Source organism: Hyalella azteca, unplaced genomic scaffold, assembly GCF_000764305.2.
Source record: "Hyalella azteca isolate HAZT.00-mixed unplaced genomic scaffold, Hazt_2.0.2 contig14857, whole genome shotgun sequence".
Lineage (NCBI taxonomy): Eukaryota > Metazoa > Arthropoda > Malacostraca > Amphipoda > Hyalellidae > Hyalella > Hyalella azteca.
In genome coordinates, this window is record NW_025944728.1 from 122,795 (window position 1) to 136,086 (window position 13,292).

Sequence of the window (13,292 nt, forward strand, 5' to 3'; positions counted from 1 at the left end):
TCCTACCACTGAATCATAGAAACATATACATTGGATTGGAAAATAATTAATTTGGCGATTGCATTTTTCAGCACCGCGATAGTGATTTTTGCTTATTTTTGTGATAAGCATGGAAAGCAGTACCTAGGTACAATTCGAGCGTTTTAACACTTTAGTTCTGCAAGTTATAGCTATTTTTATGACGAAAACTTCTAGCGCACCCTCCCAAGTATGCGAACAGTACAATATACTTTCTTTTATCAAGATGCGAAATGTCTGGGCTCAATTGCAAGTTTCATTGTCTAAATATGCGACTATAATTTATTTAGTTCCGGATCTATATTATTCAATGAACCTCACCGCCGTAATTCCTACAACACATGGTCTATCACCAATTTTAAAATTATTTATGGTGTGTTACTTACGCAATTTATCGTAAAACATTTTGTTTGAAAACATTTCCTTCCAACTCAAGTTGATAGGTTTCTATATTTAATTTTACCAAATTTGAATTCCCGGACCGTAAATTGATGTTGCGTGCGGACGATGGCGTGCGGACGTTGCGTTCCCTGCCATCCCATCTAGCGTCAGCGCCTGAGTAAAATATATTGCCTTTCTCATGTAGTTCGCTGCGACACCATGTGCTCGCTCCTCGCTGTGACTTATGTGAATAATAATGTAGCAAAGAAATCACATATAGTCCAGCTAAATGGTACTGGTAGATCTACTAAGGCGACTAGGCGTCGTTGAATTCCCACCAACTATGGCCCGCAGACTTGCACACGTATGGATCAAAAGCATGAAAATGGAGCTAAATGATCGAGTTGAACCACATAGAAGAAGCATCGTCCACACAAGGCAGAAAAATAACACTCAAATATTGCGTTTTAAATGTTATAGGATTTTCTCTAAGTGAGTTTTTAGGCAGTTAAAGCATTCTATTCGCACTTTTATTCCACATTTGTTAAAACATAGCTGTTCACAAGTTGTGGTTCATTCGCTATAGTAGGAATGAAGATCGTCTGAATAGTTTAGCAAAAAACAAGATGTTCAGAAATGTTCATTTGTTACTAAGGGTTATGGATATATATGGATCTTCAAAGGTTTATTAGCACCTGAAGAAAAATAACGAGTGGTTAACACCTCTTCAACGCTCAACGGCCGACGTCCTATAATCGAACAGAAGATTCTCGACACAGAAATGCATATAGGCTAAATTAGAGAATATAAGACCGAATTGCAACAGCTTTACGATGACAAACCACCACTGTTGTGCAGTGTGTGGAAACGTTACGACGGGTCACAACATCTAGATATTTAGTTTCGTACAATGTTACTAAAACTCTCAGGTGAAGAAAGTCAAAGCAAGAAAAATAACATTTCGGGAAGACATCTAGAAATATCAACAGAATAATTAAAAATATAAATACAGACTCTGAGATTCGTCAACTACAGCTTACGTTGGTAGAGAAATGTAAAGAAAGTGTGGATGGAGACTCGCTACCAACAACTGTTCTAAGGTTGTGAAGCCGTCAGAAAGGCTAACAAAAGGCCGTTTATGCGGATACCGTTTACATTTAATCCAAAATTGGTAAAGTTTGTACGCAATAATTTCAACATTCAACATATTCGCGATCGTGCCGTTCCTAATGATTGCGTCAGAAACCACAGACAAAAGTTCAGTGGACTTCCGCACCAAGCTCACGATGCATGTTTCAAAATGTAATCAACAGCAAGACATGACCAGTGCAGAAAGGCAGCCCCCAAAATCAACTGACTGGAGCGTCAATTTTTTACATTACATAAATCAGAAAGTCAGATAAATTAAAGTCTAACAGTTTCAATTCATACAGGTCAACCTTCGGTGACAGAAAAACAGACAGAATTTGTATAATATTGTTCTCAGGCACACATCCCATGAAGCTGTATAGCCTAAACTTCATCGCTGAGGAGCTTTCTAGCAGATTACACATATTTATACCATATATCTAACGAATAAATAACAAAAAATAAGCTAATATGATCGTAAATAGTCTAAGAAACATTGGCCGGATTGAGTCAAAAGATGGAGGAAAGGAATAGCATTTATGTCTTCCTTATTGAGAAGAAACATCAAATTTAAGAACTATTTCAGGTAAAAGAGCACCGCCCTGTGAATTAGATTTAGCGCCAAATCAAATTTTCACGTCATTTCATACACAAAAAAAGCCTCATAATTGAAGTGAATAGAACAAACAATCGCACAAAACAGTGCGGCGTTCAGCAGGACCGCGCTGTGTCGTGCATTCACGCTGGCAAGCAGAAAGAAAGAGAGCACAGAAGTTAACACGAATTACATCTAACTGGGTAAATCACAGAGCACTCCCTTCTGATATATAAATCTCAACAGTTAACTTACACGGCTATATTACACGAAGAACTATACACAAATAATACAAGTATACTATGATAATACTTGGGAAGATAATACCTATGGAGAATCCTATAACTTGAATAATTGTTGCTTCAATGCGGCGATGGCACCGTAGACGCTCTATGTCACTAATGGCGTTAATTTATAACACTTAAGAATAAGTAATGAGTTTAATATTCTTATTGCCAAATGCAATTGGTAGTAATATGTAGCATAGATACATGGTCACATTTCTAATGCTCAATTTTCATTTTGTAACTATTCTGAAAAATTAAGCAAATAGACACAAGCGATGCTTGAAGTTTTCATATCGAACAACATATGTTGATCTAGACAACAATAGTCGAGAGGAACATAAGTAACATAGACGATTGACGACAAAAACAACTAATTCACAGTTAAAATGAAGTCTGTGAAAATTTTAATTTCTTTTTCCACAGATTTTTCTTGGCTGGCCCACGGAATACCAAGTCTTTTACTGCAATGTCATTATGTAACTCAATCAGAAAACCTAACAAGCTTACAAAGTCATATAAACCAACACTCAACTTGAAAGTCACATTTAAATATCTGTAATAATATCAGGAAGCTTAATGCGTTTGTAAACTTATGCAACGGTCTATTGAGCTAGGAACCTAACCAGCCCCTAGATGATCTTCTCCGTTCAATTCTTTGGATGCAAGATACGGAGGTCATGCAGATGATTGAAAAAAATTAGAGCAACTATAAAAATAATAGGCTTTGAGCAACCTAAACAATAATTTCTTTCAACTTTTCATACAAAATTATGATATTATTTTTTATTTACAAATATTTCTAATTACAAACATGTCATATTTATTCAATTTGATGCTTGTACTAGCCAACCATGCTATGACAATGATGACGCGTCACCCGGCCAAGTGGTTATAACCTGTATACTTTTTCTAGTTAATAAATTTTACTATTTAAGCCGGGTACCATCCATGATTGAAGTAAAAATTAGCTTTAAAACATTCAAGATTTAATGTGAGATAGTGAGCTCAATAGGTGGTGCAAACAACCAGACTTCAGCAGGAGGCACAGGAGATTGGTATGCTGAGTGATGGCTCAAGTGTGATGTCTGGTGGTGAAGGTGATGCGGCAGACCAGACACGTTAGTGATGCTGGTGTTGCCCAGGGTGATGCTGGTGGTGGTGAGACTAGCCGGTCCACCGACCACCGACGGTACAGCAGGTAGCACCACAGGACAGCACCGCAAGTCTAGTTTGTACGAGCCTCCGGTGAAGAATATCAAGTTCACTTGGGTCGAATATGATTGGCCAACGCCCAGCTGCTCATATAAGGTCATATATTGAGGCAATGGAAAATATAAAGCATGTCTACCGCTGCGTTAACGTATCGAGACACACATGTAGCCGAAGGTTCAAACCATCGTGTCAAATGAGCAAGAAAACTGAAAAAGAGGATTAAAACTATACATCAAATAAAGTTATACTAAAGAAACCATCCCCTGATTTAATTGATCTAGAGAATTTAATCAAGCCATAAAATGAGTCAATAATAAACCGATGAAAGAGTTTTTAATGCCGGTCAAGAGTAATACCACGCCGTCAGCCTGCACATCTTAGTTCAAATCACAGACAAGATAAATGTTCCCTCGGAACAATTCCTTGTTGCCACACAACACGATGAATATTTATTCGAGCCAGTGTATATTTCTTGCCACATACAACACGATAGTTCATCGAGTCAAGCGTCAATATTTTGGTACATATATTATGATCAATTGATCATTGTATATTTTGATCATAATATTTAGGTACCTACATATAATTATGATCGATGGATATTGTATCGAAATTTTGTGACATAAAATTTACTCGTTTCTGGAACTCGTGTTACTGTTTTGTTACGTACTTCATGATATTATCTCAAATTTTGTTACGCTCAATTTGATAGATATTTTCTTGGGTAAATTGACGACTTGGAGTTACGCACCCTAGGGATAAGTGCAGTCATGGCACCAGCGGGAGCCACGATGCCGTCTGTCCTGTAGTTGGCGTTGCCGTTCTGATGGTCCTGCAGGGTGCTGGTGGAGAGCCTCAGGGCCGGCAGCTCCGCGTCGCTGCTGTTCGTGATGCTCACCGACACGCTTACGCCCTCACCCACGCGAGAACTTACTTCGCCCCCCACGCTCACGCTCATGCCGTTCACTTCAACGCCTGCAACAAGTGAATATACTACAAAAAATGAAGATATCACTGGAAATTTAAATTCTAGTTCGTAACTTATGATGAATTTGTTAGGTTACGTTTACAGTGCACACCTGTCATGCCCTCAGAATGTGTCATGCACACCTGTCATGTGTGTCATGCACACCCTAATTTGTTCTAAAGCGACGAAACTTTGCAATGCATATACCGTCAACTGGGGTAACTTCGGCCATCGGGGGTGACTTCGGCCACACCTACAACAGAAACAAATGGCAGCAAAACAAAATAACAAACGTTGGCCAAAGTCACCCCAGTCACTTTGGCCAACGTTTATCATTTTGTTTTGCTGCCATTTGTTTCTGTGGTAGGTGTGGCCAAAGTCATCCCGGTTGACGGTAATATAAGTTGGTTGTGGTCCAATATTTGTTACTGACCCCAGGTAATAGGAGCTAGCATCATGAGGTGGTGGGTGTTGAGAGGGAAGTGCAGTTGAGGCAGCGAGGCGCTGCATTCCAGTTCTTGGGGACTCAGCACCCATTGAAGCTTCACTTGAGAGGCCACGTGCTCACCGAGGGCTTCGCTCACACTTCTTTCCCCGCTCTGTGCGAGTAATACACTTTAAGCGTTTAACCCTCTACCGCCGTTTCTCACACTCAGGGAACATAACTTTCAACTGAAATTATACGTAATCTATTGAGTGAAGAAACCTGAAGACGTTTGTACGCAACAGAGAACTTTTTAAAGTGTTCGTACGTGGAGGCGAACATCAGTGCAAGTCATTTTGCGCTCACTAGAACGTATCCTTTTGGGTAGGCTTGTGACAATAGGTATTGCTCCAGTTACTCATGTCAGGTGGTAAAGGGTGCAGCAACCAACTTGAGAAAAAGATAGTCACATGAATTCAATCACAGGAGGATTAGAACCTGTTGTACATATTGTAAATAAATAACTCAATATCAACTTAGGTTAAAATATTATGCATAAATGGAACACATGTTTTTACCAATAGTTTAATTGCGACATACCTGTACCTACTAGCGTTGGGCGGCTAGCATTTTAGCTGTCAAAGTTAAAATTTACATACAAACTCGACTCATAATGGCAACAAATGATTAAAATAGATATATGGCATCACTCGGGTGCAATAAATTATTGCATTCCCTGCAGTGCGGGGATAAAATATCATGGTTAAAATAATTGATTGGCATGATTGCAACAACATTGGTCAGGATCTCACCTGCAAGGCGGACATAAATTTTGATGGTTGAAGTAATAGATTAGCAACCAAGACCATTGGTCAGGATCTCACCTGCTAGGTGATAATAAAATTTGATGGTTGAAATGATAGATTAGCAACCAAGACCATTGGTCGGTATCTCACCTGCAAGATTACAATAAAATTTAATGGTTGAAATAATAGATTAGCAACCAAGGCCATAAGTTAGGACCTCACCTGCAAGGCTGGTGTACGAGGGCAGCGGGTGACAGGTACAGGAACTCTGCACGAGTCTCCCCCTTGCACAAGAATGCTGCGTCCCTCCGCCGTGTATGTGAGCTCCATCTCGCTGGCCGACCTGTTCAGCAGGTAAAAATAAATCTTACCAATTTTCATTGGACATCTCAGAGGAAATAAACTACTTCAATGTTTTCTAGCTATGAGTATATAATATCTGTAAAAATGTGCACAAAATATTCTTGTTTACTCGACTGCATTTTTAAATCCACTTGTTGCCAATGAAATGAAATAAAAAATATAACTCAGTACTCACTGCAGTGAGTGACAGAGAGCGCATTTTCTCGTCGACGAAAACTTGAGGTCACGGACGGACGGGACGGACAGACAGATAGACGGACATGGCGAGGACAATAGTGCATTTTTTCCATAAATTAAAAAATGCGCTAAAAATCCGATGCTAACCTCATGACCTGAAGAGTGGGCGTGACCTGCAGACGCACGTTAATCAAACAAGTCCTCCAGTGCTCGGTGCCTTCACCTCGGTACCAGAGCTCCACCTCTCCCTCCAGTTCACTGCTGCCAACGCTTCCTTCTGAGTTAAGAAAAATAATTCAATGAAATCTTAAGTAAAATAATTTAAATGAATAATAGACAAGGAAGTGATCCGAAAATTAGATCAGGAAGCCAAACCTTCAGATATTATAGGTATCATACAGGTTCTAAAAGATATGCATCATCCATTTACTGAATCAAGATACTCACTGGAAGAGAAGTAAGCTTCCTAGGATTAACCAATAAATTCTAGCAATGAAACAGAGAACGTATCTACATTACTCTACTTTGTTCACAAAACCCTTAATCTATTCGTCACTATCAAGTTATCAACTTAGAACAGATTGCTTGAGGAGACCACACTGTCAGACCATGGACTGATGGTGGTAAAGAATTGGGCAATTGGAAACCAAACCTACAACTCTGGCTGGGCTAAATTTCCACCATTGAAGAAGAGACTGGGAGGCTATTGGGAACATACTATTCGAAGTCGACTGAAGGTCCGAGCTCCTGAAGTTAAATGCCGAAGCAATGCACAAGCTAGGTGAAGAATTTATTGTGTGTGCGCGCAAAAAAAAAAAAACGAGCCCAAAACGACACATTGTTCCAAGTTACAGACGAATCCTCACGATAAAACGAATAAGTTTGATCAAGCGGATAGCAGCTGCCTCCGGGGATAAGGAGAACAGAGGCTGAATCGTCTAAATTAGGAAATGATTCGTACTCTTGTCCCGGGACGGATGGAGTCCCGGTGGTGTTATAAAAATGTCGGTGCACTGAACGCCCCACTAACTTTGCGCTGGAAAGCATCGTTGATATTAGGAAACGTTCCGCGTTACCTCAAGATACTTAGGAACTGCAACTATGAAACATGTGCAAGAGACAGATCGCAAAATTACAGACAGGTGACATTAAATTCAAATTTAATGAAGGCGTTTGAGAAGGTTATTGCCAGGAGGTTGGTGCAGTACATGGAGGAAGATGACCTCCTCAACAAGAGACAACAAGGTTTTAGAAAAAATCGCTCCTGCTGGTTCCAGTTACTGGAGCATCGCAACAAAATACTTGCCATACTGGAAGAGAGTGCCGGCATAAACGTGATATATTTTAACTTTGCGAGAACTTTTGACAAAGTGGACCATGGACTGCCCTTCAGAAAAGAAAGACTACTCTGGTGGTCGGAGGAGAGTTATTGTCGTGGATTCACAACTTCCTGACTGACAAGAAGCTGTTCTTGTTGGAGGCTCGAAGTCAATCGAGGCAAGGGAGAACAATGGTGTTCCACAGGAAACGGCACTGGGCCCGATCTTCTTCCTCAACCACATCGTCGACACAGATGTGAAAATTAGCCACGCATTCGTCATTCGCGCACAGCACATCACTTGAATGCAGCAACACTCACTGGAACAGGCCTCCTTGGAGTCGCTACTCGCTGCCGACGAGGCGCTCTCCCTGGACCGCTGAGATCGGCTGCTGCTGCCACCAGATCTGCCCGACAGCATCGACCCTGACGAGTGGGAGCGCCGACCCCCCAGAGGCGCAAGACGCATCGCCCCCCGAGACGTCGACATCAGAGACGAGCACGGCAGTGAGGAAGCCGCCAAACTTGCACCTAAGATCAGATATGGGAACATTTCAATGGAAAACCTAATGCAGAAAATGGTCTAGCATATAGGATAGCAGCAAAACTAAAAATAATAAGATAGAATCTTTTCGATGTGAAACTTGATGCAGAAAATGGTGAAGTATAGAAGGAAGTAGGTAAACTCACACCTAGTAAGAAAATTAGGAAGGCATTTTTACTATACGCGGTACGTGCACAGATAGGAACATATTATCTGCTGGAGCCAATGGTTCTAGAACTTGAGTCTATTAAACATAAGGATAACAATTTTCCAGGGGCTAAACCTTCACCCAAGTATATACAAACATATTTCGTTCCAACGAACATATTTTCGTTCGTTCAATTAACATATGCTAGCAGCTCCCAAACGTTCTCACGTGTCACAATAAGCATGTTAAGCCTTCCTTCCACAATATCGTCATTATTGATTTTTACGATCAATATGAAAATGAAAAATAATAATGAGATCGCATCGTATTTAATCATCAGTGAATCGCAACAGTGATGACTATGAATTAAAAATCTATAGCTGAGTAAGAAATGCGGGAGTTATGGCAGGAAAAAACGTCAAAAAATAACAGTCATTATTGATTTTTACTATCAATATGAAAATGAATAATAATAATGGGATCGCATCGTATTTAATCATCAATAAATCGCAACAGTGATGACTATGCATTAAAAATCTAGATCTGAGTAAGAAATGCGGGAGTTATGGTAGGAAAAAACGTAAAAAAATAAGTTTGTTCGGCAACGAACCCACGCTGCTGTGAGTGTCGTCGTGAGCGTCATTGGAGAGCGACATGGCAAGCAGGTCACTGAGGCCGTACAGGGACAGCAGCAGAGAGCACGACGAGTTGCCGCGTATGGGAAGCTGACGCTCCAGCGCAACTTCGTCCGCCTGAGGGCGTAAGTGTAGGAATATACAGCTAAACAACGAGAATGTACAGAAAACTTCAGTGCATCATTGCGGATGCTTTTGTACAGATTTTTAGAAAGTTTAAATAAAAGTAAACATATGACTGAAAGTAGACATTAATCCCTTGACTTCCGAGGGTGGCTTGTTTACGAGGACTTTAAATATATAGCATAAGCGACGGTTACCGTATCAGTATACGAAGAATTATATGTCTTTGTCTCTCCGAACAAACCTTGAAAACCTTAGCAATGTCTTGCGTTGTCGTTTTCGGTTTGATTGTAACAGCGACGGCGGCCACAGGCTGAGGCGATATGTTGTGCATAGTTAATCTCAGCTGCTGCGTCTGTCCAGCAGAGAGATGACCTCGCACCTTGGCGCTACCAACGCCTCCTTCTACAGTAAAACAACTTTTGCTGCTCGATGAAGCGCTGTCGTCACTCTCAACCTGTACCGTAAGCAAGGATAATAAATTAATTATAGCAAAAAAACGACAAACAGCTATGAAATTGTTTTTAGGGAAATACAGAGCATCATAAAAACTTGCTTTTTCCGGTGGGAATTGAATCAAAGAAATATTCTTATCACCTTTGGGCCAAGGCATTCGAACTTAGACATCTAACAATTGCATTAAATATTGCTTTTTCCAGTATGAATTGCATCGAAGAAACATTCTTATCTCTTATGGCACAGGTATTTGCACTGATACACTTAACACTTGCATATAAACTTGATTTTTCCAGTAGGATTTGCATCGAAGAAACATTATGGCCCAGGCATTTGCACTTAGACATCAAACATTTGCATAGAAACTTGACTTTTCCAGTAGAAATTGAATGAAAGAAACATTCTTATTTCTTATGGCCCAGGCATTCGAATTTAGACATGAAATGTTTGCATAAGAAATTTATTTTTCCAGTAGAAATTGAATCAAAGAAACATTCTTATCTCTTATTCAAGCTAATTATTTTCACAAATAATACCCAATAGTTGCACAAATAATACACAATAGTTTCATAAATAATACACAACAGTTTCACAAATAATACACAATAGTTTTACAAATAATACACAACAGTATCACAAATAATACACAACAGTATCACAAATCATACACAATAGTTCCACAAATAATACACAATAATTTCACAGATAATAGACAATAGTTTCACAAATAATACACAACAACTTCACAAATAATACACAACAATTTCACAAAATTAGGTAAGCAACATATACAATAGTTTCATAAATAATACACAATAGTTTCACAAATAATACACAATACCGGCAGTTTCACAAATAATAAACAATAGTTGCAGAAACAAAGCATCTGCTCCCACAAAGGAAATTATTACCAGTAATTTTGAGCTGGCCAGGGGTGGTGGGCTGTCCTCTAACAGTGACACTACAGCTACTCTCAGCCTCCAGCACGACGCTGCTGCTCCACGACTCAAAGTGACACACGCCTTCACTTAGCAGCCTCTGTAGTGTGCAGGTACAATGAGTCACTGCTATTAGTAATGCTTTTGAGTGAATGCAGTGAATGCTTGTGAGTAAATGTAGACAATGCTTAGCAGTGAATGCTGCTAAGTGAATGTAATGACTGATTGCCTATTATTAATACTTATGAGTGAATGCAGTCATTTTGAAGCAACATAATGTATGGCAATTATAAAAACATTCCAATAAAGCTATAAATTATTCCAAAATATGCTTTATTCAAAATTCTTCCGAAAATCGCAAAAATAAGCAAAATTGTGTTAACATTGATTCAAGTATAGTAGATAATATTTTATATTTTATTCAACCAAAAATTTAAAAATACACTCATAAAAATGAATGGGTGATGTTGTCCAAATAGGTACGCATTTTCAGCGAGTACGACAGATACGCCCTTTCACCAGGAAAAACTGAATCATTATGACCCACACCTGGCAAGAAGTGCATCGCTATTTGGACAAAGTTTATGTATTTTTCTCAGTTTAAGGGCGTATCACTTTACTGTCATGTGAGCGACGAGACAATTAATGAATAAATATTCCAAGAGATAGAGAAAATTTGGCAAATAATTTGCAAAAGAGCTGAAGATGTTCACAGATACTCACGATGTTGGAGAGTTGCAGAGGAAGTGAGAGGATATTGTCAAACTGTAGGACAACCTCGCAGACGTCTCCTTCCACCCACTGGAAGTCTGCACAGTTGTAAACAAAATTAATGTACTGCGACTTGCAGAAAAAGTGTATGCTGAGAATGTGTTCTCTACAATAGAATTTAAGGTAGGATGCAGTTTTTTCTTATTTTTACTCAAAGTATATTTTTATCCAGAGAAGAATAAATCATTTAGTTACGTGGTCGCATAATTAGATTCGAATCGTATAGTCCACTACGGAGATATACAAGTGAATATCAAAATCTAGCAGAGGATTTAACAACAGATGCCAATAGTGAAATACTTCATTCATACTACACCAAACAAATATATTGCTTTTAAAGTCACAAATAAAGTAATGTATTGATGATTCACCGAAAGTATTGGCCGGTTTGGCCACGGCGTTCGTGAGAGATGAGAAGGGCGAGAATATGAAGGGGCCAGCAGGCTCATCGCTGCACACCTTGGCGAACTTCCGCAACTGATGGCCGCTTTTGGGGGGTTGTACTTTGACGGACCTGTCAAATGGATCCAATGTGATAGGCATGAAAAAGATACGATAGGCGATAGATAGGACATGGATAGGCGCCGCGCACTGGAAAGATGAATAAAGGTAATTTGGTTATTATGATTTTTTTAAGTGAGTTGTACGTAAGACCTAAGGGTGATCGAACCCTGACAGACCTGTAAAGTGGTTACGGAATAACAGGCATAAGAGAACAATTTATTATTAGCCTTTCAAAGTAAGATGTGAGGTAATACATACTCAGAACGAGAAGAAAATAATAGAATGTCCGTGTAATATTTTATTAGCTTTTCGAATCGGTTCTAAGTTAGTGTCAAGAAAGATTGATCTTAGAATGACCTGCATCACGAAATGTAAACCCTGAAAAAAATTTGAACGTGCGAAAATGGATAAATTTCAGTTTTTTATGATTACAGTAAGAAAGAGTATCTACATCAACAACCGAAAGTGAAATCCTACGAAAAATAATGACGTTCAAATCATAAATCACTCCACCGAATTAACACCGAGTGATCGCACAACACTAAGGGCTCGTCTGATAACAAAAAATTGTCCATATAAGCAAATTTCATTGTGAGTTAGATTTAAATTTGAAAATGACCAGCAGACAGCCGGCCGACTAAACCATAATACTCTTGGCAAAGAAAATCGTAGCTAATGAAAGCAATAACCACAAGAAACATTTGAAGAACTTATAAAAGTTGACACATGGTTTCAAACAAATACAATGAATCAAATACATGATATGAAGATCAGCAATAAATGTCCTTCTTACGTAGCGTTTAATTACCAGTGTCCAAAAACGATTTCAGTTTAAATATTAAAGGATTGCATAAGATTGAGGTATTCCACCAATTCCTTCCAACCGTAAATGATTTCTTAGATAATTTTAGTATCACGATCATGATGCATAATAGTCTAGAAGTTGGCATCATGACGGATGAGGAATGAAACTGGTGAAGGATATACAAAAATATTAATAATACAGGTAAGCGACAGACCCAGAGACTGCAGAGCTGCCTGAACTGCTGCTGGAGCTGTTCGGGGCGTTGGTGGTCTGGGCAGCAGACTGTTGGGTGGAACATGGTATTATACAGAGGAATATGCCTCGATACACAATATATTGGTGTAAAAGACCATAACTATGAGGAATGGGTGAATATGCGAACCTGAATAGTACACGGCATATCTGTACATAGGATTTAAACCATGAGGTATGGATGTATATGTGAACCTGAATGCGCGGTATATCTGTACATAGGATTTAAACCATGAGGTATGGATGTACATATATGTGAACCTGAATGCACGGTATATCTGTATATAGGACCTACACCATGAGATGTGGGTAAATATGCGAACCCGAATACACGGCATATCTATATATAGGATCAAAAGCATGAGGTATGGGTGTACATGCGAACCTGGACACATGGCTTATTAGTATTACTAATAAATACCTTAACCATGGGGTATGAA

General features: G+C 39.2%; 1 protein-coding gene across 1 annotated transcript in view; it reads right to left on the reverse strand.

Annotated features, from left to right (window-relative positions):
* Window positions 1-3,193: 3,193 nt before the first annotated feature.
* Window positions 3,194-13,292, reverse strand: part of LOC108679352 (protein brunelleschi-like) — a 48,850-nt gene continuing 38,751 nt past the window's right edge. The window contains 12 exon segments of the mRNA XM_047884204.1: window positions 3,194-3,704; window positions 4,373-4,596; window positions 5,022-5,187; window positions 6,041-6,184; window positions 6,514-6,635; window positions 7,998-8,207; window positions 8,979-9,120; window positions 9,371-9,583; window positions 10,462-10,620; window positions 11,244-11,329; window positions 11,663-11,805; window positions 12,815-12,882. Coding sequence (XP_047740160.1) covers window positions 3,396-3,704; window positions 4,373-4,596; window positions 5,022-5,187; window positions 6,041-6,184; window positions 6,514-6,635; window positions 7,998-8,207; window positions 8,979-9,120; window positions 9,371-9,583; window positions 10,462-10,620; window positions 11,244-11,329; window positions 11,663-11,805; window positions 12,815-12,882 — 1,986 coding nt within the window. The 3' untranslated portion in view covers window positions 3,194-3,395.